We start from the raw sequence: 22,754 nt of genomic DNA on the forward strand, positions 1-22,754 counted from the left end.
CTGGCCTCTGTTTCTTTGTCCCAGGTGGGATCTTCTCCCAGATTCTCCGAATGTGTTGGGACTGTGGTCAGATTATGACTTCAATCTGAGCTATCTGGAAAATTTAGTTTGCAGTGTCTGTCTGCCACATATGTCCTCACACACAGCATGGTTCAGGCAGCAAGAAAAGAAAACTTCATTTATCTCAGGGGAGCAGAGAGGCATTTTTGGAGTCCCCTTTCATTGGACTGCATTAATTTGTGATATTTGACACTGAGTCTCATGCTGCACAGACAAATGGAATACTCTGGAATCTCATCTGTGTAGTGAAGTGATCCTAGCTGCAGTTTGGAGGCTCAAATTATATGAACAGTGGCTGGACACATGGAACGTCCCCATGTGTCCAGTCCAGTGGACCCAGTTTCTAGGATTCATTCAGTCATATAATCATGTCTGCAATAAGTATTTTCTTGTCTTTGCAGTTGTCTGGCTGTACAATTTGAGGGCATGCTTCTTTGGGGACTTGTAGATCAATCTGCTCGCAGCAGACTGAATGCCAGGTGCTGAAGTGTGAGAGTTAGGAAACAGACTCAGTTCTTACCCTCTTGGAGCTAATAGACTAGCCGATGAAATAGAGAGGAAATAGGCCCTAAAATGTTGTTATCTACCCATTTGGCAGATGTATCTCAAGAGGTTCAAAAATTGCCCCAAGTCGCCGGTCATGAAGGGGCTCCTAGCTCAAGAGGGAGAGAAGGTTTCTCAAGTTGAGGTGAGAGCTGTGATTGTACAGTCCCATCTTGGGGACATGGAAGCTGCTAATTTAAACAGACTCTCTACAGCTGTGATCAATAAGGCAAAAAAAAAAAAAAATATTTTCACAGACTAAGAGCTAATTATAAGCCACACGCTACTCAACTTTGAAATGGGAGAAATCCCAGATGGTGGGCAGTATAATGAACCCTCAGAGAGACTGATAGGTGTCACTGTGGTGTTTTTGCTCCCCCTGGTTGGCATCCCACCCATCTGAATTACAGTAGTTGGCTCTTCAGTCCCAGCTTGCTCCTCAGTCACTTTTTTTCTAACTCTAACTCTAGGCAGTAGAAGGATCCTATTACCTTAATTCCAAAACAGGCAGTTCTAGTTCTAGAAGAGTGCAGCAAAAGAGGGAAATATTCCTGCTTCCCACAGATGTCCACTCAGCTGCATGCTTACACATGAACTTAACACAAAATTCAGAATGGGTACCTTAAAAGTCAAGAGCACAGAATGACTGGTGGGCAGGGGGACATCTTAACTACCTTAGAAAGAACAATCAGAGTGGGCACCCTGGAAGAGGTGTCATTTACACATGGGCCTCAATGATCAGTAGTAGGCTGTGCAGAGAGGAGTTTTACAAGGAGGCTTGCAATGTATTGAGTATGACAGTGTAAGTATGGCTTACATTTCGGAGCATTTAGTTGGTGATCTAAGAGGCTAAGGGGTTTAAGACCGGTACAGGAAGTCTGGGTTTTGCCAATAGTGAAATTAATCACAGAGCTACCTTGTTTAAAGGCAACTATACAATTCTTGCTCATAGTTGGGCATTGTTGTCCAATCCCTTCACACCATGTGGGCCAGAAAACCCTGGAGAAAAATCTGACTTAATAATTAAGAAGAGAGACATTTCTCTTCTCTGGAGTAAACAGGTAATATGTTCAATCCCACCTACACATTTCTCTAGGGGAAGAGCACACATTTAGGTACAACTGATGGTAAATACTGGACTTGAACATCAGGGCCCGCATGCCGGAACACTTGTCTTCCTTTTGGGGGGAATAGGAGGGGTGAAGAGGGGCTTGGCTGAGGGTATAAGCAGATACCCCAGGATGCAGGAGGACACCAGGCAAGGACAAGCTTCAATCCCAGCAGAATTGAGGTTACCCTTCCACCAGTTTGCCTCCTTGTTGCAATATGAATCAGTTCACATGCCGCACCTTCTGATCAGTGCTTGACTTGGGGGCTTATTAAAGACAGGCCCCGGGAAACAGCATGTCTGGAAATGTATAGCATTTGCTAGATTACTAGCTCTGACCCTAATTCCATTTGAGGGCTTGTGTAGAAAGCCTGGCAAAGATCATTGCACCCACCTATGTAGATTTCGTTTCTATGTGTGATTTTTGAGGCTTTCTCCCCCCCTTCCTTACTAGAGTTCATGTGCTCCGGCTGCTCATTCATCAACTTAGGTTGCTTTCCTCCCATCTCCACCTTCAGATCGGGGAGGCTCTGGAAGTGATTAGGCTGTTGTAAATCAGCTTTTATGATGTGTAGGTCACAGATAAGCAGCAGGGAAAATAGGAGTTGGAGGATACAGTGCCCCTGGCCTTGACAGTTATCCAAGTAACCAGTTTTTTCTTTTTAAATGACGAAGGTATGATGTTTGTCAGACTAGTTTCTTCATAAGCATGCCCAATGTTTACATTTGACTCCAATGAGAACATTGTCTTATTTTTATACCATTTTACTGAGGTATCATTTATTTAAGGTAAAGCAAACAGACACTAAAAGCACACCTCAGAAAACTTACATATGTATAGCCTGTCAAATGATCACAGACATTTACTCTCTGGTAGGACCCCCAGGACATTCCCAGCACCCTGGAAGCTTCCATTATGTCCCCCGCCCACTACCCTTAACTATTTTAAAATAATCCATAAACAGCCTTAGCTGCTCGTGAATATCATATAAATGAAATCACAGAGCACATACTCTTGTGTCTCAGTATTTCTACAGGACTCATCTGCATCGTTGGATGTAGCTATGTCTCCTCGTTGTCTGGCCTTCAGCTACATGGGGACATGTCAACTGTGCCATCATCATGTCCTGGGCTGCACGACTTCTGTTGTGAGGGCTGGCCTGTGCCTGTGCTTTGTGTCATGTTTAGTAATCTCTCTCTGGCCTCTTCCCAACTAGTTGCCAACAGTACTTATTCTCTACTCCAAATAAGTTCCCCTGGAATTGAATACCTTTACACCACATAAAAACACATAAAGATTTTTTAGAAATCTTTTTGTGTTTTTAAAGATTTCATTTTTGTGTAGAAGAACTGGAGTGTAGGCAAGAGGTGCAGGGGGAGAGAGGATTCACCAGAGACAGGGTGGGGAGGAGAACAGGCAGATGGACTGAAATACACTGCTGAGGGGAGCAGCAGGGGAGGCAGGAGAGGGCTGCTGCTCCATGTGAGTCACCTCCCTGGCCGGGGATCCAACACAGGCCATCTGGGTACAAACACTGAGACTTAACCCCTAGGCCACAAGGGAGACCCTTGAGAAACTGTTTTTGAAATAATTTCAAACTTTTTGAAAAGTTGTATAAATGGAACAAAGAACAGTCAAATTGTTTATACCTTTTGTTAGCCTTTCATCCTGTTTGCTTTGTCATTCATTCTCTTGGCTCACACACACATTCACACATATAATTTATTTCTGAACCATTTGGAAGCAAGTGGCATCTACCTTGGTTATTTACCATTTACATGTGTATTTCCCACAAATAATTCTCTTCTCCAGTGATATCATAATTACCCATTTACCACAGTAAATTAACCATAATACATTTATCTATTGCCCATATTTCAATTTCTGTCAATTAACAGAATTTGCTTTCCCAACAGAACAGTTTCCTGTCCAGGATAACATATTGCGTATTCGACCTGGTTCCTCGGTGTCCATTTAGAACATTCCCTTAGTGTCTTTGTCATTTATGATGCTCAACTTAATTTCTTTTTAAGAAAACAAGTTTGTTCCTTTTTTCCCCACTGTTGAATTAACATTGCCAGAGATTTTTTCTTTTTCTTTTTAAGAGAATACAGAAACCTTTTCTTTCTCAAACATTCCTCATTTGGAAGCTTACTAATCTCTCCTGAACACATTCAGGACATACACTCTTGACTGGAAGATTATATAGGGTTTTACATCCCTGTTTGAAGTGTTGTCTGCTGTCTGGACAGTGCAGTTAGTAAATTTCCCTTTCCAATTAATCAATAGTATTTGGGGAGATACTTAACACCAGACAAATGCCTGCTCTCCCATCAAATTTTACACCCTGTCCCTGCCACCCCAGTTGAACCGAGCTTGACCCTTGCACAAATCATTCTTTACATACAAAGGTTACAGAGAGCTGATCATACTCAATGTAAGGGCAGTCTAGCTGTGACATCAGTCACCCACCCCATTGATGGCCAAGGTTGATTCAACTGATTGGGCCGGTTAAGTGCATGTACCTTCCCAACCTAACCATTGCATGCTCATCCCTCTGGAAGCAGTGGGCTTGGTCAGTTAGGACAGCCACTGTGCTCTCTTACTGGAACTTCCAAAAAAGTTCTGTGTCCACAAAATGCTGAACTTCTGAATCTAGCATTCACTCTCTTCATCGTTCTGCAATACACGGAGCCCACTCTTTCCCCACATTTATTTATTGATTATTTCTGTTACCAGTGTGAACCTGCTGAATTCCTTTTTCCCCTCAGTGATTTATAAATCATTACACTTTTAAATATTTTAATACTCGAATTGCTCAGATTTGGTTTGTGGGAGTGCTTCCATACCCTTTATCCTTTTTCAGTTTTAACATTTCCTTCTTTTTGCCATAACAAGATGTTCCATGCTCAGTTTTCCCCTTTCCTTCTAGAATCCTTCCCAAAGAGTTATTTCTCCCAAGAGACCTAGTTCTTTTCAAGGGGGAATGATAGAAAATGCCATGACTTACTGATCCTTTTTCCTGATCATTGACATCCGTATTGTTTCTAGTTCTAGGCTATTGTAAAGAATGTTACTCTAAATAACTGTCTTCATTTTTGGACCTATAAACTGACTTTTATTGGGTACATAACCAATCATGGCAACAGGAAGTCATAGTATCTCTACTCTGAGCATATACCCAATAAAAATGAGTACTTAAGTGCACACAAAAAAAAACTGGGTACAGATATTCAAATGGCTTTGTTCATTAATCATTTTTGCATATTTGGCTTTAGTAGATATTGCTTAGTAGTTGTCCAAAGTGTTTATAATGTTAGATTTCTCAGGGGAACAGAGGTCATGTTCTAATGGTAGAGAGTGATTTCCTTGAAGAATGGTACATTGCTAAGGAAAGATATATTATCTGAGACCAAAATGGCAAAATTGCTGATCTTTTCAGTATATAATGAGTGGAGAGTACTAATGTTTTGCACCTGGTCCACTCTTATGAATGGTGGTGCTTTGTGATGGATGGAATGGAAGTTGTCCAAGTCGAGAGTCTCCCACTATCTTCAAGATGATTTTCATCTCAGTGACACCAGGAGCTTATTTGGCAGCACTTAGGAAGTGCAGGTCCATTTTTAGAGACTGGCACTGTTAAGAGAGTGGTTATGTCGCTGCTTTGTTTTAAAAGTACTTCCCAGGGGAAAGAGAAATGCCCCAGGTTCCACTTAGAACTCTGGAGCGTCCACTTACTAACTAGCCCGAGAGTCAGCTTCCCTTATCTGTACTCAAGGAGTCATTTAATGTCAAAGACTTCGGAGACAGGGACCTTAGAGCAGCATTCAAGAGGAATGTGCTGGAGGCAAAGGGGTACTAGTGCCATCGAGCAGCATGGCACTAGATTCGAGGCCCATTTCTAGGCAGTTGTTTGGGGAAAACCCAGTTTATATTGCTTAAAGTTTCCTCATCGAAAATAATCTGGCCTGTGTAGCTTCCAGTATACTAATGGAATCAAAAAGATAATGGAGCACTTTATATAGTGAAATTCTAAGCAGGAAATATCATTGATAAAGATGCATTGTGGGCGCTCAGTAGCTTAGAAGAATTAACAAGTAGTGAGCTGTATCCTTGTGGATGCACTTTTTTTTTTTATTACAAAGTTCATTTTTACATCATTTTGCACATTTTTTTTTTTCCATTTCGATTGTAATCCCTGCGGGTTTCCCATCACCAAATCACCCCTGTGCCACCACCACAGTCTGTGCATTTCCCTCCCTTCCCCCCCCATTTTTGATCCCATTTCCCACTCCACCCCCACAGAATGTCTCTGGTATATGGTTGTTCATTATTTTTGTTATTTTCTCACCTGGTCCATTATACTCCTGCTGTGAGTGAAACCATCTGGTATTTTTCTTTCTCTTTCTGGCTTATCTCACTAAGCATGATCTTTTCCAGCTCCATCCAAGTTGCTGCAAAAGACATGTGTTTCTCTTTTTGGTTGCTGAGTAATATTCCATTGTATATATGTACCACATCTTTCTAATCCAGTCATCTACTTTTGGGCATTTGGGCTGCTTCCATGTTTTTCCAATTGTAAATAAAGCAGCAATAAACATGGGGGTACAAGTATCTTTTTCAATCAGTGTTTTTGTGTCTTTTGGGTAGATACCTAGGAGTGGGATTGCTGGGTCATAGGGAAGCTCCATGTTTAGCAGTTTGAGGAACCTCCAAACAGTTTTCCATAGTGGTTGTACTAGTTTGCATCCCCACCAGCAGTGCAGGAGAGTTCCTTTTTCTCCACATCCTCACCAACATTTGTTGTTGCTAGTTGTTTGAAGATGTGCCATTCTCACTGGGGTGAGGTGGTATCTCATTGTGGTTTTAATTTGCATGTGGATGCACTTTTAACGGGACACCTTCTGTAGGTGGACACTGACTGCCCCCCAGCGTGAAGTGCGCAAGCCCTCCCCACCCTATGTAAATGAACCCTTGTTCCCTGTGTGGCTGCACAACAGTAACCCTGTAGATGTGGTTCAGAGGACCTACAGTGACGATGACGCCTCACTTTGCACGTTTGTGTTAATGTCCATGCTCTTCTCCTCTCTGTCCCCAGGGCTCTCCGCGGATGGTGGCGCCAAGCGCCAGGAGCACCTATCCCGGTTTTCCATGCCCGACCTCAGCAAAGACTCCGGAATGAATGTCTCCGAGAAGTTGAGCAACATGGGTACCCTGAATTCATCCATGCAGTTCCGGAGCGCAGAGTCAGTCCGCAGCCTGCTCTCTGCCCAACAGTATCAGGAGATGGAAGGAAACCTCCATCAGCTCGGCAACCCCATTGGCTACAGAGACTTGCAGTCACACGGAAGGATGCACCAGAGCTTTGATTTTGATGGGGGCATGGCAGGCAGCAAGCTGCCAGGGCAGGAGGGCGTGAGGATCCAGCCGATGAGCGAGCGCACACGTCGGAGAACTACTTCCCGCGATGACAACCGCCGCTTCCGACCTCACCGGTCCCGGCGTTCCCGACGCTCTCGCTCCGACAACGCCCTCCACCTGGCCAGTGAACGCGAGGCCATCTCGCGGTTAAAAGAAAGGCCCCCGCTAAGAGCCAGGGAGGACTATGACCAATTCATGCGCCAGCGGAGCTTCCAGGAGAGCCTGGGCCAAGGGTCCCGAAGGGACCTGTATGGCCAGTGCCCAAGGACTGTGTCGGATCTGGCTTTGCAGAACGCCTTCGGGGAGCGGTGGGGACCATACTTCGCCGAGTACGATTGGTGCTCCACCTGTTCCTCCTCTTCTGAGTCTGACAACGAGGGCTATTTCCTAGGAGAACCGATCCCCCAGCCCGCCCGCCTGCGATACGTCACCAGTGATGAGCTCCTGCACAAATACAGCTCCTACGGCCTCCCCAAGTCTTCCACGCTAGGTGGCAGGGGACAGTTGCACAGCAGGAAAAGACAGAAGAGCAAAAACTGTATCATTTCTTAATCTGGGTGGAGGTCAGGGAATGGGGGAAGATGGGAGCGAAGAATGTAAATTCAGAAACTTGCACTGTTTTCAATGTTCAAGCGCTTCTGGGTGTGGTTACAGGGGAGAAAAGGAGAAATGCTCTCGTTGATGGAGGCAAGGTCACAGATTGACTTGTAGTCGCAGTTCTTGGCATGTCGAATATTATTTGCACATTTCACTTCGGAAATGCTATAGACGCTATGAGGCCAGGTCACCTCCTTCCCTCTGTGTTGTTGCCACTCGCAAGATGGCAAATTGTTTCTTGCTCGCTTATAGCCTCTCTGGTTCTCTTCCTTTTAGGATCCCTTTTCCAGTAAGTAATTTCTTTATTAGCCAGGACCCAAGACTAAGTTATTTACATGTCCACTGTAAATGCAATGTAAATGAGAGTTCTGATAAAATATTTTTGTATTTTGTAATATCAGAGGAATTTCTATATCGTAGGACTCAGTGGAGACTTGCATGCATATCCAGCATTGTCTTTCAGTAGTATTCAGAGGTGGTCCAGGACCACCTTCCCTCCCTCCCCCCTTTTTTTCTATACAAATTTGTTACATGTCAGTGAGACTTTTTTTCAAAGGCGTTTATTCAATTTGGCTTTTTGTGGTTAAAAAAAAGAAAACAAACTCTAAAACCTAAAGCTTCTTAGGCTCCATTCCACCTCCAGGAGCCGTCCCTAAGTCTGCCCCCACCCTCCGTAGAATTTATTCTCTACAAAGTGATAGTAATATTTTTAAAAATTGCAAACGTAACTCTTGCCAATTAGAGAAACCAATCGGTGTCAGTAGAGTCCCGTGAGAAATGCTCTCCCTGGTGGGGACATTGAAGTTGCTTACTATTATTGATCTATCCCTTGGGGAAATAAAAGTGACTGTGAGTGGTGCCGTTGTGTGATGTCAGCATGACGTTGTTTTGAGTGTAGCATTATTTTCTGGTGCTCATGTTTCCTGGATTGTATTATCTGCTTTCCTTTACCAAGGCAGACATACTGCTGCCTTACAGCCTGACAACCGGTTGTCCTCAGTGCAAATGAACTTCAACATTCGGAATTTAGGGACAGGAAGGTTCTGAGGGGCTCTGGAGTGCCCGTGTGTTCAGGTTGGAATGTCATGCATGGAGAAGGAACAAAGTAATTGGAAAACAGCTGGTCAAGGGTAGAAGCTGAAGGGGAATATGAAGGAAGAGCAAGGCAAAGAAGAACTTTCTGGAAGTGAAGTAGACGTGCTGACTTCCACGGTGAATAGCTCCTAGTGTTTGTAGGAAGAATCCAGCTTAACACACTCCATGGCCAGAGTATCTGGGTAACAGGTAAGTTGAGCTGCTCAGGAAATGTCAGTGTCTGTGGCTTTGAAAAGCAAATTATGTGAAAGGGGGTTCCCATTTTGAACTTTGGGAATTGTTGATCAGACAGAAGATGGTCTCCAAAGTGAGTTTGCTTAAAGAAGACATTTAACGGTTGTGTTGTTTATAGTAAAATAAAACTTCCTTCCTTGCTTCAGTTAAAAATGAAGCGCTCGCTTTTTCTTCCATTCTCTTCCTCCCCTTAATAGATTGTGGCCATTGAACTAACCCACCTGAGGACCCACCTTTAGTGAGATGTACTGTCGCTGTGTACATGGTGTAGCTCAGTGACCATCTGCCATGGTGAGGTGAGCGTGGTCTCTTTTCAGTATAGTAGTTAATATTTTCTAGCGTTTTTTTTTTATGGCGAGAATGTGAAAAGTGGCTTTTCAGACACCATTTCAATTGGGTCTGGGGGAAGGAAGGCTGTAAAGGACATGGAAATGGCACTGCATTCAGGATGTATTAAAATAATTTGCTTTTCAGGTATTAATATGACATTTGTCATTGTCACTGATTTTTTAAAAAGCAATGCAAATGTTGGTTGTGGCTGTTTTCCGCATGCTATCTTCATATCTAAATGCTTCATTAATTATCCAAGCCTCTGGAGAATTAACTCTATTATGTTTGTATAGTAAGTTTGTAAACTGCTTGGCAAACTGATTAAGAAACAATGTGCAACATCATGCTACTAAAGTGGCAGGTTTCTGGTAGAACTATGGTGAGTTCAATTGTGGAATTTTACATTCCTTTGATTGATGAGAATAAAACGGCATTTTAGAAAGAGGAAAAAAAGTAGATCACTCAACTTAGCAAACAGCTAAAAATAACTTCTGTTCTCTGTGGCCCAGAATCCAGTGAAAGAAATTCTCCTCCTAAATGTTGCTTTCGAACTCTGTCCTTTTCAGAGTACCTCTTACATTTCCCCTTTGAGGCTTTAACCACCATCAGCAGAAGGAAGAAGGCGGCCTAGAAACTGACATTTAACCAGTGCCCACAGGGATCTGGAGAAATGCACAATTTCAGTAGCTTCCCAGAGAGGATCTGGCAGCTGAACTGGGTTAGAGTTTGAGCTATAATGAGATCCAAGCCTCAGGGTCAATTTGTCTACAAGCAAGACCGCCTCCAATTATTGCACCACTGCAGATTTCTCCTCACTACTGCGCCCCACGTGCAGCCAGGAAATGCTGGAGGAGGTGGGCTAAGTCTGCGGGCCTGGCCGCACCTTGTACTGGGAGGTCAGTCAATGATCATTTACCCAGGCGCCCCAGGATTCCTGTCCCAGCAAGCCAGTGTGTTCTCCCTGAGACCAATATTCAGGAACCTTACCTGATTCCTTCATAGTCAGCTTCAGCAGTTCTTGGACAAGTTTTGCTGTGAGTGGAGCCCATACTGTCTTCTTCTGAGATGATCATTTCATCCTCAGTGGACTCTACTCCAGAGAGGTAATCTTGCCCAGTTTCCTCTCTTTTCTAATGCCACATAGCTATTTTGTCCTGACTTTCCTCGTACTCATCATTATCTTGTCTGTTGGCAAAAATCACAACTTTGGACTTCAATTCATTTCCTATTGCTCCTCAATTTCATGGCCAAAGAACTGGCTCTTTCCCAAGTGTAAGTCACAGTTTCCTGAAAGGCTCTGCCAGTGCACCCCACCCCTGATACTGTGTGCAGGTTTCTTAGCAGGATGAGTGCCATCGGGCATGGCATTCAAGTACCCTTCCTCTGCCCTGCAGTTCTGGGCTCTCTACCAAGTGTGAAGATGAATGAAGTGAGGGAAATCGGAGCCCTGTTTCCTGGTTTTGCACAAGTTTGAGAATCCCTAGTGTTGATTGTTTGACACCTTCTTTCCACATCACCTTTAGTGTCTTTTCCACCCTGAAGCCGTCCAGTGAATAAGCAACTCATTTCCAGTAGGAGACCTGCAAGCGGCTCTTTCTCGGCCCCTTTTCCCTTTCGGTCGGGTGCTCCTGCACGACCAGATTCGATTTCCTCTTCTGCAGCTGCTTCCCATGGCTTGGGTACCACTCGCCTTGGTTGAGATCAGGTAGGGTCAGTGATCACATCCCTGAAACCTGGGCCGGTATAACCGGTAGTTACGGTATACTTCCCCAGAGAGCATGGACACAACCTCAGAGAGATCTGTGACCCTCTCACCAGCTAAGACCCCTTGATCAGAGCTGATCCTGTTTGTCTAATGATAACTCTTATTTGTAAACTGATTCCTTTTTGTCTTTCTATCCTGGGCTTTTAGCCATTGGCCAAAAACTTCTATTGAGGATGTGTGAGTCAACAATGAATTGTGAGGTGGCAGTCCCTGTACCCCCAGACTGCAGATTCCAAAGGCGGCTGACTTCTTTAGCCCAAACAAAGACCAATCTCCTTTTCTATGTTTGTGTTCTTTGCCAGTTATTATAGACTGCCTCCTGTTCATCCTTTGCAGAAGTCAGATAAGAACCCATCTTTTTCTTCATCTAATTCCATCTTCTAACAAGAAATAACACAGATATTTAAATTCTAAGGAGAAGTGCTCTTTGTGTATTTCTGTCTAACAGAAACCAGATGCTAGTACACAAAGAGGATCTATCTATGACAAAAGAAAGCAGAAGACGGAACCAGTTATCTAAATAGCCCATGCCAGAAGAGTTGCTGTGAGCAACTGTTAGCATCCTCAGGGCTTTCAAAATGGGTTTCTGGAGGTAGCATTGCAGGTGTCGGACCAGCTGAGCCACTGCAGGGCCTGGGGGGGTGGGCGGTGAAGGCAGTTTCAGATGGCCGCCTGTTGAGGGACGATTCCTTAAGCACAAAAAGAATGGAAATGAAGAGCGCTTTGCCTTGCCTGCAGTAGCTGGTCCCTCTGGGGCCTCTGCAGACACCAGGGCTTCTTTGTCTGACCATTTGGAAGCAGTCATTAAGGTTAGGATCAGGGTAGAATTGGATTCTTTTTCCATTTTCTCATCATAATAACCCAGTCAACGCAGGACACCCATAAAACATGACTCACCGTTGGGAGCCATTCTGTTTTATAAGCTTACTTCCTGTTGCAAAACTTGCTTTCCCCAGGAGTTCTTAAAAGGAAGGGGGAAAGTCATATAGTGTGAGGGAAGTATTTCTGTGATTTAGATACAATAAATCTGTAGGACAGAAAAAAAAAAAATACTGTCTCATTCTCTCCTGGGAGTTTTCTGAGACGTTCCTTCACTGCACTGGGCATTTAGTCATTGAGGTTCAATAAGTTGCTAACCAAGCTTTTCCAAATTTTTCAGAGAGAATTACTCATCAGTAACTCCTGAAACTTACCTAGTCGGTTTCCATATTTTTCCATAAAGCATCTGGATTCTACCATGACCCACACTTAACATTCTAAATTTTACAAGTCTCCTCCATTTTTCTTAGCCAATTCAGACTTGGCAGTTTTCCCTCTCCTAAACACATCCTGTATGGGACTGGTCTGCCCATCTCCCGCTTTAATTCCAAGTACGAGGTAAACAAAACCTCCAAGGACCCATGCCGTGAGGCGCCCGATGGCGAGTGGTCAGCTATTTGTCAAGGTCTGCAACAGGCCTTTGGTGTGGGCTCTGCCAGAGACTGTTGTGAACACTTTGCTTGAGATCTGTGCCCTGTAAAATGGATATGATGTTTTACTGATGTCTGTAATACATTTGTAAACTTCCAATAAAATTTGAATAAAAGAAATATTGCCATCCATCTCAGTCTGCCTTTGCTTTCCATATCTTTGGAGGGATCTTTGCCTTTGGGCATCTCAAGAAAGAAGAGAGAGCAGCTGCCTGTGGCAGGGGATGAGATTTACTACTACCAAAGAAGCGCCGATTGTTTAAGTGAAGCTTTCTCAACCTTGGCAGTATGGGAGTCTTGGACGTTTTCCATTCTTTGGGCAGACAACAATCCTGTGCATTGTGGGATGTTCAGTCCCATCACTGGCCTCCACCCACAGGATGCCAACTATCGCGCCCTTCCTGAATTGTGACATAGTAGGATGGCTAAAATAAAAAAGAAAAACAACAAGTGTGGGCAAGGCTGCAGAGAAACTGGAAGCTGTGTGCGTTGTTGGGGATGTGAAAAGGTGCAGCCTCTGGAAAATAGTACGTTGGCGTCTCAAAAAAAATGGAATTACCATATGATTCAACAATTGTACCTATAGCTGTTTATCATAAGCATTGAAAGCAGGGCGCCAAAGAGAGAGAGAGATGTGTGCGCCCATGATCACAATAGCTAACAGGTGGAAGGAACACACATGCCCATTGATGAATGAATGGAAACACAAAATGGGCATGTGCCTATGGTAGGATGTCATCTGAGCTTTAAAAGGAAGGAAATTGTTACATGCTGCGACACTGGTGAAACTTGAAGACGTGCTAAATGAGATGCTGTCTAATTCTACTTCTGTGAGGACAGAGAATAGTCAAATTCACAAACCCAGAAAGTAGAAAGGCAATAGCCAGGAGCTAGGGGGAAAGGAGAATGCGAGGTTGTTTAGAGGGGGTATAGAGTTTCAGTTTTGCAATATGAACATTCTGGAAATGAGTTACACAGCAATGTGAATGTGACAACTGAACTGTACACTTTAGGATGGTAGATTTTGTGAAATGTTTACAACTAAAAAAAGGTCTCCATACGTTGCGGACTGTCCCTCTGGTATAACATCATCCATGAACTACCAGTTGAAATGCTTTGGCTTTTTAGCATCTCTGTTGCTTGAGGATCCCTGAAACGGACTCCTTCCTGGACCACACAGGAATTGGAAATGGCAGATGACCCAAAATATTTGTATTTGTTTTTAAGTAAATAATGAGGGCATTGTCTAGATCTAGAGTTCTTCTGTCCACGGCTATGTTCTGGTTAGGGCAGTATTAATGATATCCCCTGAGAATCAGGACCAAAGTAGCATATAAATTACATTTTCCCGTGTGTAGTGGGCAATAGCTGAGAATTGCAAGAGACTGTAGTATCACTTATTCATTCATTTAATTCATATTTGTTGACAAGCTGCTCTGTGCTAGGCACTACTTTAGGTGTTTCAAATGCAGGAAGGCACAAAACAGAAATCCTAAGTGAGCTTACAACTGTCACTTGCCACTGGGCAAGAAATCCAAAGCTATAAATAGTGTCGCCTTCCCTAACCATGAGGACTTGGTTGCTGCAGACAAGTTATTTTATTCTAAGGCCTCTGAAAGCCTTTGGGTAAAGATTTATGTTGCACTGGAAATAGCAATTACTGTGCCTATTCTGCACACAGATCCTGCTGGGGAGCATGGCCTCAGGCATCCATGCTTGTGCTGCTTCCTGCTTAGTCAAAATGACTGGAGTCAACAATTCCACCTAGGCAGCAGCCTGTAGTGACCTACAACACGGTAAGCTGGATCAATCAGACTCCCTCCCTCGACGGCTATGAACTCCCATTTAAAAATTGGCATTTAAGACTTAAGAATAGACATTTTTCCTAAGAAAATATGCAAGAGGCCAACAGGACCACGAAAAGGCCCTCAGTTTGACTAATGATTAGACCAATACAAATCAAAACTGCAATGAGCTGTCACCCTCATACCTGCTAGCAAGGCTGTTGCCAAAAAGACAAAAAAAGATAAATGTTGCTGAGGATGTAGAGAAAAGGGAGCCCTCGTGCACTGTTGGTGGGGATGTAAATTGGTACAGCCATGATAGAAAACAATATGGAAGTTCCTCAGAAAATTACAGGGGACTTCCAAATAACCAACACTGTCCAAGACATGGAACCAAACTGAGATCTCTTTAGATAGATGGATAGATGAATGGACAGATGGATAGATAGATAGGTACACAGACACACATACACATGTTTATTTAAAAAATTGAGATACAGTTGACTTTTAGATGTACAATATATTGGCATAAATAAGTTTGTAGATATATATTGTATATATGTGTGTATATACAGTATATACATGTGTAGATATGTATATAAAGATAGACATTGTATGTATGTTTGTATGTGTATATGTCTCTCACTTAGATGCTTAGGTACAGGATTTTTTTTTTTTTTAACTCTTACATAAAGAGAAGCAAGGAAGAAAACTCCCATAGTCAGTAGGTGAAGTGAGTGAAGGAAGTCACAGGTACAAGTCCCAGGGACCTGTTATACAGCACAGTGACTATCACTAATAATGGGGTGCTGTATATTTAAAAGTTAAGGGCCCTCCCTAGTGGTGCAGCTGGTTAAAGCACAGCACTGCAAGCGAGCCACAGCCACTTCAATGAGAGTTCAATCCCCACCCTGGAGGTGACCCACATGGCGCGGCAGACCTCTCCTGTCTCACCTGCTGCTCCCCCTCAGCAGTATACTTCATCAATCTGCCTATTCTGCTCCCCACTCTGTCTCTGGTGAATCCTCTCACTGGGCCTGTACCCCAGTTCTATATGCATAAATAAATCTGTAAAAAATTAAAAATCAGAGACTAGGTCATGTCAAAAAAAATTTTAACTGTGAGGTGAGATAAAAGCCATATTTACTGTGGTAATCATTTTGCAGTATTATCTGCACACACATAGACTTACATCAGTTCTATTGTACATCTAAAACTAATAGTCAATTATGTCTCAATTTTTAAATTAGTCAAAAAGGTTTTAAAGAATATAAGGAATTCTGAGAGAATGAGGCAGGGGGCAATGGAAGCAGAAGCTGCGAGGAGGAGTAGGGAGAACAGCATGGGTGAGGCCGCAGACTGAGGTAAAAGGAAGGGTGAGGTCACAACTGGTGGGCAAGCAGAACCTGGACTGAGGGCAGGTCTGAGAGCAAAGATGGATATGAGCACAGAGCACTTCAGGGACCCGGGGAAGCTGATCCTGCGGCTCCCTCTTCTCAAATCAGTCCCCAGTCCCTGTGCTGGGTGTTCTTTTCCAGGTTCGCCACACCATTTTGGTCCTGCACACACCCTACCCACTTTGGGCTCACGTATTGCCACAGTAGGCACCAACATAAGCTGTTACTGCACCGAACTGTCTCTTGCAATCCCAATTAAAACATGAACAATGACTTGTGAATGTCAGCCACCACACCTTTTATTGTGTCCCACTCTCCCTTAGCACTTGAAATACTATCTCAGTCACTAACCAGTTGGGTCATCTTGGGACATACCCTTTCCTACTGTGAGCCTCAGTTTTTTATTTATCAAATCACTGACTAAGGGCGGCACCATACGGATTTTCTGGAATAACAGATATAAAGCTGTAGTGCCATATCTGGCCCTGTGAGAGCTCAAGACATTAGTTCTTGCTGCTGCTGCTGCTGCTGCTGCTATTATTATTATCATTGTCATCCTTGTTGTTCTTATCACAGCCAAAGAGGAAGGGTTGAAGGAACTAGATACTATTGGTATGTGGTCCAGGAATGCACATTGTCCTTTCCTTTAATGTGAGCACCAAGTAAGATTCAGAGACATTCCTGGAAGGCTTGAATCTATAAGTAAGAAACACCTGCAGAGTTTGTTAAACAATGACAGTCTCTGGGCCCTACCTCCAGAGGTCCTGGTTCTGTGGTTCTGGGGTAGAATCCCAGAACCTGCTTTTTCAATAAGGCCTCCATCGTTGGTTTTTTGGAAAATCTGTATTAGAATTTGTTGGTTTGCTTGCTTCCTACGATCCTGTCTTCTGGCCCCACCTCCTTCATGAGAATGTAATAATAAGCCTTTGGTCAGGATGGGGAGACCTGAGGTATATAATCCACTTGGAGGAGCTCAGATATGTTCACCTCTTCCTAGGAGAGCGTCTTCATCAAAAGACATGTAGTTTGATTTGCTTTAATTGTTCTGATAGATGTGTATATTGCGACTGCCTTGAAGAAGGTGGGGAAGGATATATTGTGAAATGCAGTCTAACAATTACGTCTCAATTCGAGAATAGCTACTAGTGGCTCCTGGCCACTGGCTTTCACACATCAAATTATCTAGGTAGAGTATTAGAATCCAGAGGCCCTGGCCCCTCCAGAGTACTGGGTAAGTGGAAATCCAGCAGACCGGGCAAACTACACCTTCATAAGCATTCGCGTGGCCCCGACTTACAACTGTGAGTCTGATCTCCTACCCCGCTACAGCTTGTGCGCCACCGGGGCCAGGCTCCTGTCTGTCTTTCCATTCGTGTTTTTCAGCCCCTAATACATGGTAGCTGCTCAAACCAAATCTGAAGGAGTATCAAAACGAAGAGGCATACAAATTCTGGTTCTTTACATTAAAAGGACAGAAGGCAACATTGTACAAATGAATAGTAATGTGAAACTTACATGTACAAATAAGTATTTGAAAAGAAAGAAAGGACAGAAAAAAAGCCAGGAGTAGCCTTTCAGACTGTTGCGCATCTGGTGGCATATCCAGGAAACATCCTGTGTGGAAAACGGCTCTGAGCTCTCTCGCCAGGGAAACCTCCATCTCCTGTGAGTCTGATGTGCTAAGGGCAGTCCAGCTGAGGTTTCAGAGCTTCGGCCTGGGAGGGTCGGCTTCTCAGATGCTCAGAATCACATGTGCAAATAGACACTGGTTTACTTTGGGCCCAGAAGGAGAACCATTAGCCCCTTTGGAAAACCAGCGCAATTTCTAAGTACAGCTAATTTTGTCTGAAAGATGTCCAGACAACAACCCAAGAAGGAAAACGCAAAGAGAGACAATAAGTAAGCAAAAGCAATATGGGCAGAAGTTTAGGGGGAAATGTACCCAGTGGGAAAGAAGATGATTTAAGAGCTTTCTTGACAAGTGCTAGCCAATACTTGTCTCCGTGCTGGGCTGGCTGATTTTAGAGATACAGCAGATCATCAGGAATTTGTCCCATTAACACATAACAAGTTAGCAAACTGATGGGACCAGAAGTACCAGAAAGTCAACCCAATAACTTGCAGAGTTTGAGCCACAAAGGAAGTTGTCTTAGGCCACGTTGTATGAATTTTAAGTAATGTATTTCGAAGTGACTTGCCAAAGGGGTGGGGAGATAATTTGTTTGAGGGCTCCTCTGTTTCTTCTAAGAACCTCAGGCCGCCCCTTCAAGAAGTCTTGGAACTGGAAGAGTGAGGCCACAGCGGTCCAGGAGGAGTGTGCCCCAGTCTGTTCTCTTTGCTTCCCTTCCACAGTCTGCGTAAACTTCTCCTTCCGTTGCTCTGCCTCTGTAGTGTTGGGAAGCTTTTGGACATACGTGGCTCTCCTCAACATCTGCAGCCTCTCATTCCTTATTCTCAGGGACTGAAGTCCATTGGGACTGGACTTCATTCCTGCTCCAGGGCACTCACTGCTGGAGGGAAGGGGGCCCTGAGGAGCTGGCATGCTGGCATAATATTGTCCCGACAGGCGCTGAGATAGTTTTCAGACAGAGAAAGTCATCAGTTGGCCAAACACCTCCAAAATGTATCTCCTGAACTACCCTAGTAATCCTCCCAGGGAAGACCTGGGGTTATTAAGTATTGGATATACTGCTAAATATCATTTGCTTTCTACTTATTGAAGTGACTGGTTCGTGGCAAAGTTTTTGCAGCCTCTCCCCAAACACTAGGGCTCATGTTGGCTCATTCTCAGCAAAGTAGTATATTCACAGAAGCAATTCGGGAACCAAAACATAAACATCTATACTCAGTATTTCAAAGCCGTACTGTCTCTGAAGGACATAACCAGTGGAGGAGAATTCTTAATGGGCTGCAAACATCTTAAAAATTCTCTCCATGGCTGCTGCGTTCCCACTAACCTGCACGTGGATGACAACTCTCCCCCCTAAATTCTGTCTGTCCAGTTGTACCCCCCAACATACCCATTACACAGATCTCTTCTCCCCCACTTGTCTTCTAACTCCCCTGTTCTCAAATTCATCAGGCTATTGTGCTTAGATTTTTCTTAGTACACAGTGTCCCTCTTGACTGCAGTGTTTCTCACACTGGATGAACTGCTTTCCTCCCACACTGCAGGAGTCCTAAAGCTAACGGTCTTTCTCCTTTGGCTTCATGGTTTGTGATTTCCATCCAACTGGGGGCTTAACACAGGTAAGATGCTGATTCTGGAAACGTCGTTATACCTGTTCTCATGTTCAAGGTTCATAACCTGGTGACTAGTTCTGTCTACAATTAATGTTATCTAAGAGAGATGTCCAGATGTGATCATAACCCGACCTCAGGCAAGCACTGCATGGTACACATGTAACAAAACACTTGCTGTGAAAGTCCAAGCAAATCTAGCTCTCCATGCTCTCACCTCTGCACACAGACATTTCTGTCCATATAAAACACCCACACCCCTATCTGTCCTGTTCTGACTGTTACTCAGCTGGCAACTTGCTTCTCATTCATTTCTTCAGTGCTCAGCTTCAACATGCTTCCTTTGGGATAAAAAAATCTCCCAGAAAATTGGAGTTTGGTTCCTCTGCCTTGGGATCCCCTGGAATTCTGAATGCCACTATCTCATAAGAAGAGGGATCTACTCTTCCCATGGCCACCTGTGCCTCATAAGTGTCTTTTAAGCAAAGTATTTGGAGCTGAAGGAGTGGCAGAAGGAAGCTTCTTGAAAATCCTTGTTCTGTAAACTAAAAACTAAAAGGGCAGAGGGACCATGGTTTCGCTTTTCATACCTTTGAGTGTTTGGCTGTGCTCCCCTGGAGGTTCTTGTCCACTGGACGATGAGTTGCTAAACAAGGCAAAATTTCTTTCAATTCCAGTCTATGACTGTGGTCAGATTTGCATTATTGAATTTCCCCCCAAATTGGTGTTTTCTTAAAAAAAAAAAAACTCAGCTAGGCCTAATGCTATCCAATTTTGAGGCATATTAGTACCCTTGGAGTCCATAATGAAGCGGCCAACATTTCAAGTGCCATCAACCAGCAATGCAAAAACAGAGTCAAGAAATCATGCCACTGAATTATAATCAGGTGATTCTGTTATAATGAAAGAAACATCAGAGGAAGCGCTGGTTTAAGAATCATCAAATCCATATTGATCTGGAAAATGCTACGCAAGTATGAGCCTATATTAGCAAGTGGACTAAATTATATTCCAACACTACTTTCATGGGTCTAAGAGCTAATTACCACACTGTTGTTTATTGGAAAATTTGCCTGAGCAAGCCAGGACAGAATCAGGGCACATTTAGTAGATAATAGGAAACTGCTGCTGAATTAGAAATAAATGAGATGTTACAATACTACTTAATAAAAGCATTAGTGTCAGAAGAAATACAAAGAAGTTGACGCAATCTACCCAATAACAAAAAGTCAATCTAGCAAAAGTAAATGTCAGTATATTTCAAGTACTATCAAATGAATACTTACTAGAAATAGAAGCCTAATGGACAAAGGTTGACAAAGGCTTACATATAAGAGGTAAGCAAACCTATTGCCACAAAGTTTTTAGAAATATTAAAGCAAACTTACTTGTTCCACAATCTAGAGTGTTCACTAATTTCTTTTGACCAGTGTAGAAAAACAGAACTTGTCATTAAAATGATGCCATGTAAAATGTAATTCTTCTGGTCTATACAAGAAATGAGAGAACCACAGACACACACTTCCATAGCGAAGTTTCCCTGACTGCCAACGGAGGGAACCGCCTGCATTCCTTTCATTTAAAATTATTCCCAGATAGGCCCTCCCTGGTGGCGCAGCGAGTTAAAGCACAGCACTAAGAAGCTAAAGCCAATTCAGCATGAGTTTGGTCCCCGGCCCAGAGGTGAGCCACATGGCGTGGCAGACCTCTCCTGACCTACCCACTGCTCCCCTCAGTAGTGTACTTTGTCGATCTGCCTGTTCTGCTCCCCACTCTGCCTCTGGTGAACCCTCTCACCGCCCCTGCACCTCTGACCTGTACCCCAGTTCTGTATGCACAAATAAATCTTTAAATAAAATTATTCCCACCCTCCCCAGATAAAATGCCCAGCAAAGAAATTGGTTCACTTTTTTACATAACCTACCCTCTGAGGCTCACCTAGCAACTGTTTCAAAGTTGTTCCTTAATTTTGTAAAATGACAAATCAAGGGGAAGTTTTGTGTAAAGAATGGCTGTGCCTGAGAAAATTTGTGATCACTGAATATCCACGGGACCTCCCTCGCCTGCCCCTGCAAGAAGGCGGGTCAGGTCATGGCGCTGGCCGAAGATGTATGCAATGAACAGACCTCTGTACCTACCATGAGGTACAGGCAGCCAGATCGCTGAGTCACTGTGTAGAAGTAGCCACCATCACAAACGAGACAAGAAACATAGCTTTGTTGTATTAAACTACAGTGATTTCAGGGCGAATTGTTCCTACAGTGTAATAAGTCATTATTCTCCAGTTACCTGGAGGATATTTCTAGTGTAGACCATCGGGTTGTGTGAGTGCCTCGAGGCACTCTGAAGGTCAAAGGCCAGGCTTTGTTTGCATTTTTTGTTAGTTGTGGGATTGATTTGTTAAAGCTTGGGACCATGACAATGGTCTTGGGGGAACTGTGGGTCACGGGTCCCAGGCAGGAGCACATGTATTTTTTTCACCTTTGTATTGATTACTTGAAACTCAGAGCCTGCCCAGAACAGGTGCCCAATGAGATTTGAAGAGATCCTGCGGATTACACAGAAGCCTTAGCCACTCGGTGCGGCCCCTGAAGGACTCGGGAAGACATTCCTCCTCCATACAAAAAAGGTGAGCCTGCAGAAAACCACCACATGGAACAGCCACAACATACTCCTTCTTCAGTACTTCCCGAGCACACACTGTGTGCATCATTCTCAGGTGCAGGGGAAAAGAATGAAAATCAAGTTTCCTGTTCTCCTGGAGATCTGCTTTGATTTTTTCAAATTTTTCATTTAGCAGAGTTAACTTGTATTTAAAAAAAAAAAAAAGAAAATCTGGGCATCAGGTACAACTCCTCAACTACCTCATCAAGTGTTAATTCCAGAATGTACCCACCCTGCAGCCCCATCTAACCCATCAACCTGCCATGAATCTGACCCTTTGCCCGATTTCATTGCTAACAAACTCTTGTCTTGAATTACCAATGATTTTCCTGCAGTGGTTTTCTCCACTGGTTTTGGAGAAGGCATGATAGACGATTACGTGTGAAGTAACTCCAGCTAGAACCTCGACAACTTGGGGTTCCTCTACACAGGAGAATGCACAATAGGCAAATGAGCACAAATGGTTAACCCACCTGGCCAGTTGGGACTGATAAATGAATGAGAGGCACACAGCCCAGTGGGGTCCAAAGCACATAACACCAGAAAGGCCCAAGGGTGGTCAGTAACCATAGAAAGCCACTTTAACCACAGGAATCCTCTAATGAAACTCCAGTGCCAAAAGGGATTCCCAGAGGCAAGGAACCCAATGACCCAATGATTGCCACATGGAAATCAGCTAGGACGCAGCTGCCACACCTAACAGTGAGCACCTGGCCGGAAATGCAGGAGACCCTCAAGTAGGAGAGGCAAGCCAAGTAAGGAGCCCCCCACGCCAGCCAGCGGGGGTTCACTCCATGAAGAACACTTTCCAACAGACCTCTGCTGGGCTTCAAGAGCATTGGTACACTCAAGTCCTGGATGCTTGAAAGCACGAGGATAATAGAGTACTAATAATATGTGACCCTCGCCCTCTTCCAGGCAGTAAAGTTAATGGGAGAACATACACCTTTCTGTATTACAGGCTCCACAACAGCTTCTGTTACTAAAATATGGATGATAGAAAAAAGCCATAATTCATGTCCAAAGGCCTGCCTGCTTAGGCCATC

The 22,754-nt window shown here is 43.8% G+C and overlaps 1 protein-coding gene across 2 annotated transcripts in view; it reads left to right on the top strand.

The window, feature by feature from the left end:
* Nucleotides 1-12,745, top strand: part of PRICKLE2 (prickle homolog 2 (Drosophila)) — a 159,347-nt gene extending 146,602 nt beyond the window's left edge. The window contains exons 8-9 of one of the 2 annotated variants that reach the window (XR_001145041.1): nucleotides 6,811-9,014; nucleotides 9,257-12,745. Coding sequence is in view for 1 of the 2 variants with exons in the window: in XM_012720474.1 (XP_012575928.1) it covers nucleotides 6,811-7,685 (875 nt within the window). In the remaining variant the exon portion in view is untranslated. Of the gene's footprint in view, nucleotides 1-6,810; nucleotides 9,213-9,256 lie in introns of those variants that run through there. The other variant, XM_012720474.1, reaches the window with a different exon arrangement.
* Nucleotides 12,746-22,754: the final 10,009 nt, after the last annotated feature.

The sequence above is a fragment of the Condylura cristata genome, unplaced genomic scaffold, assembly GCF_000260355.1.
Source record: "Condylura cristata isolate star-nosed mole 26May11 unplaced genomic scaffold, ConCri1.0 scaffold00004, whole genome shotgun sequence".
NCBI lineage: Eukaryota > Metazoa > Chordata > Mammalia > Eulipotyphla > Talpidae > Condylura > Condylura cristata.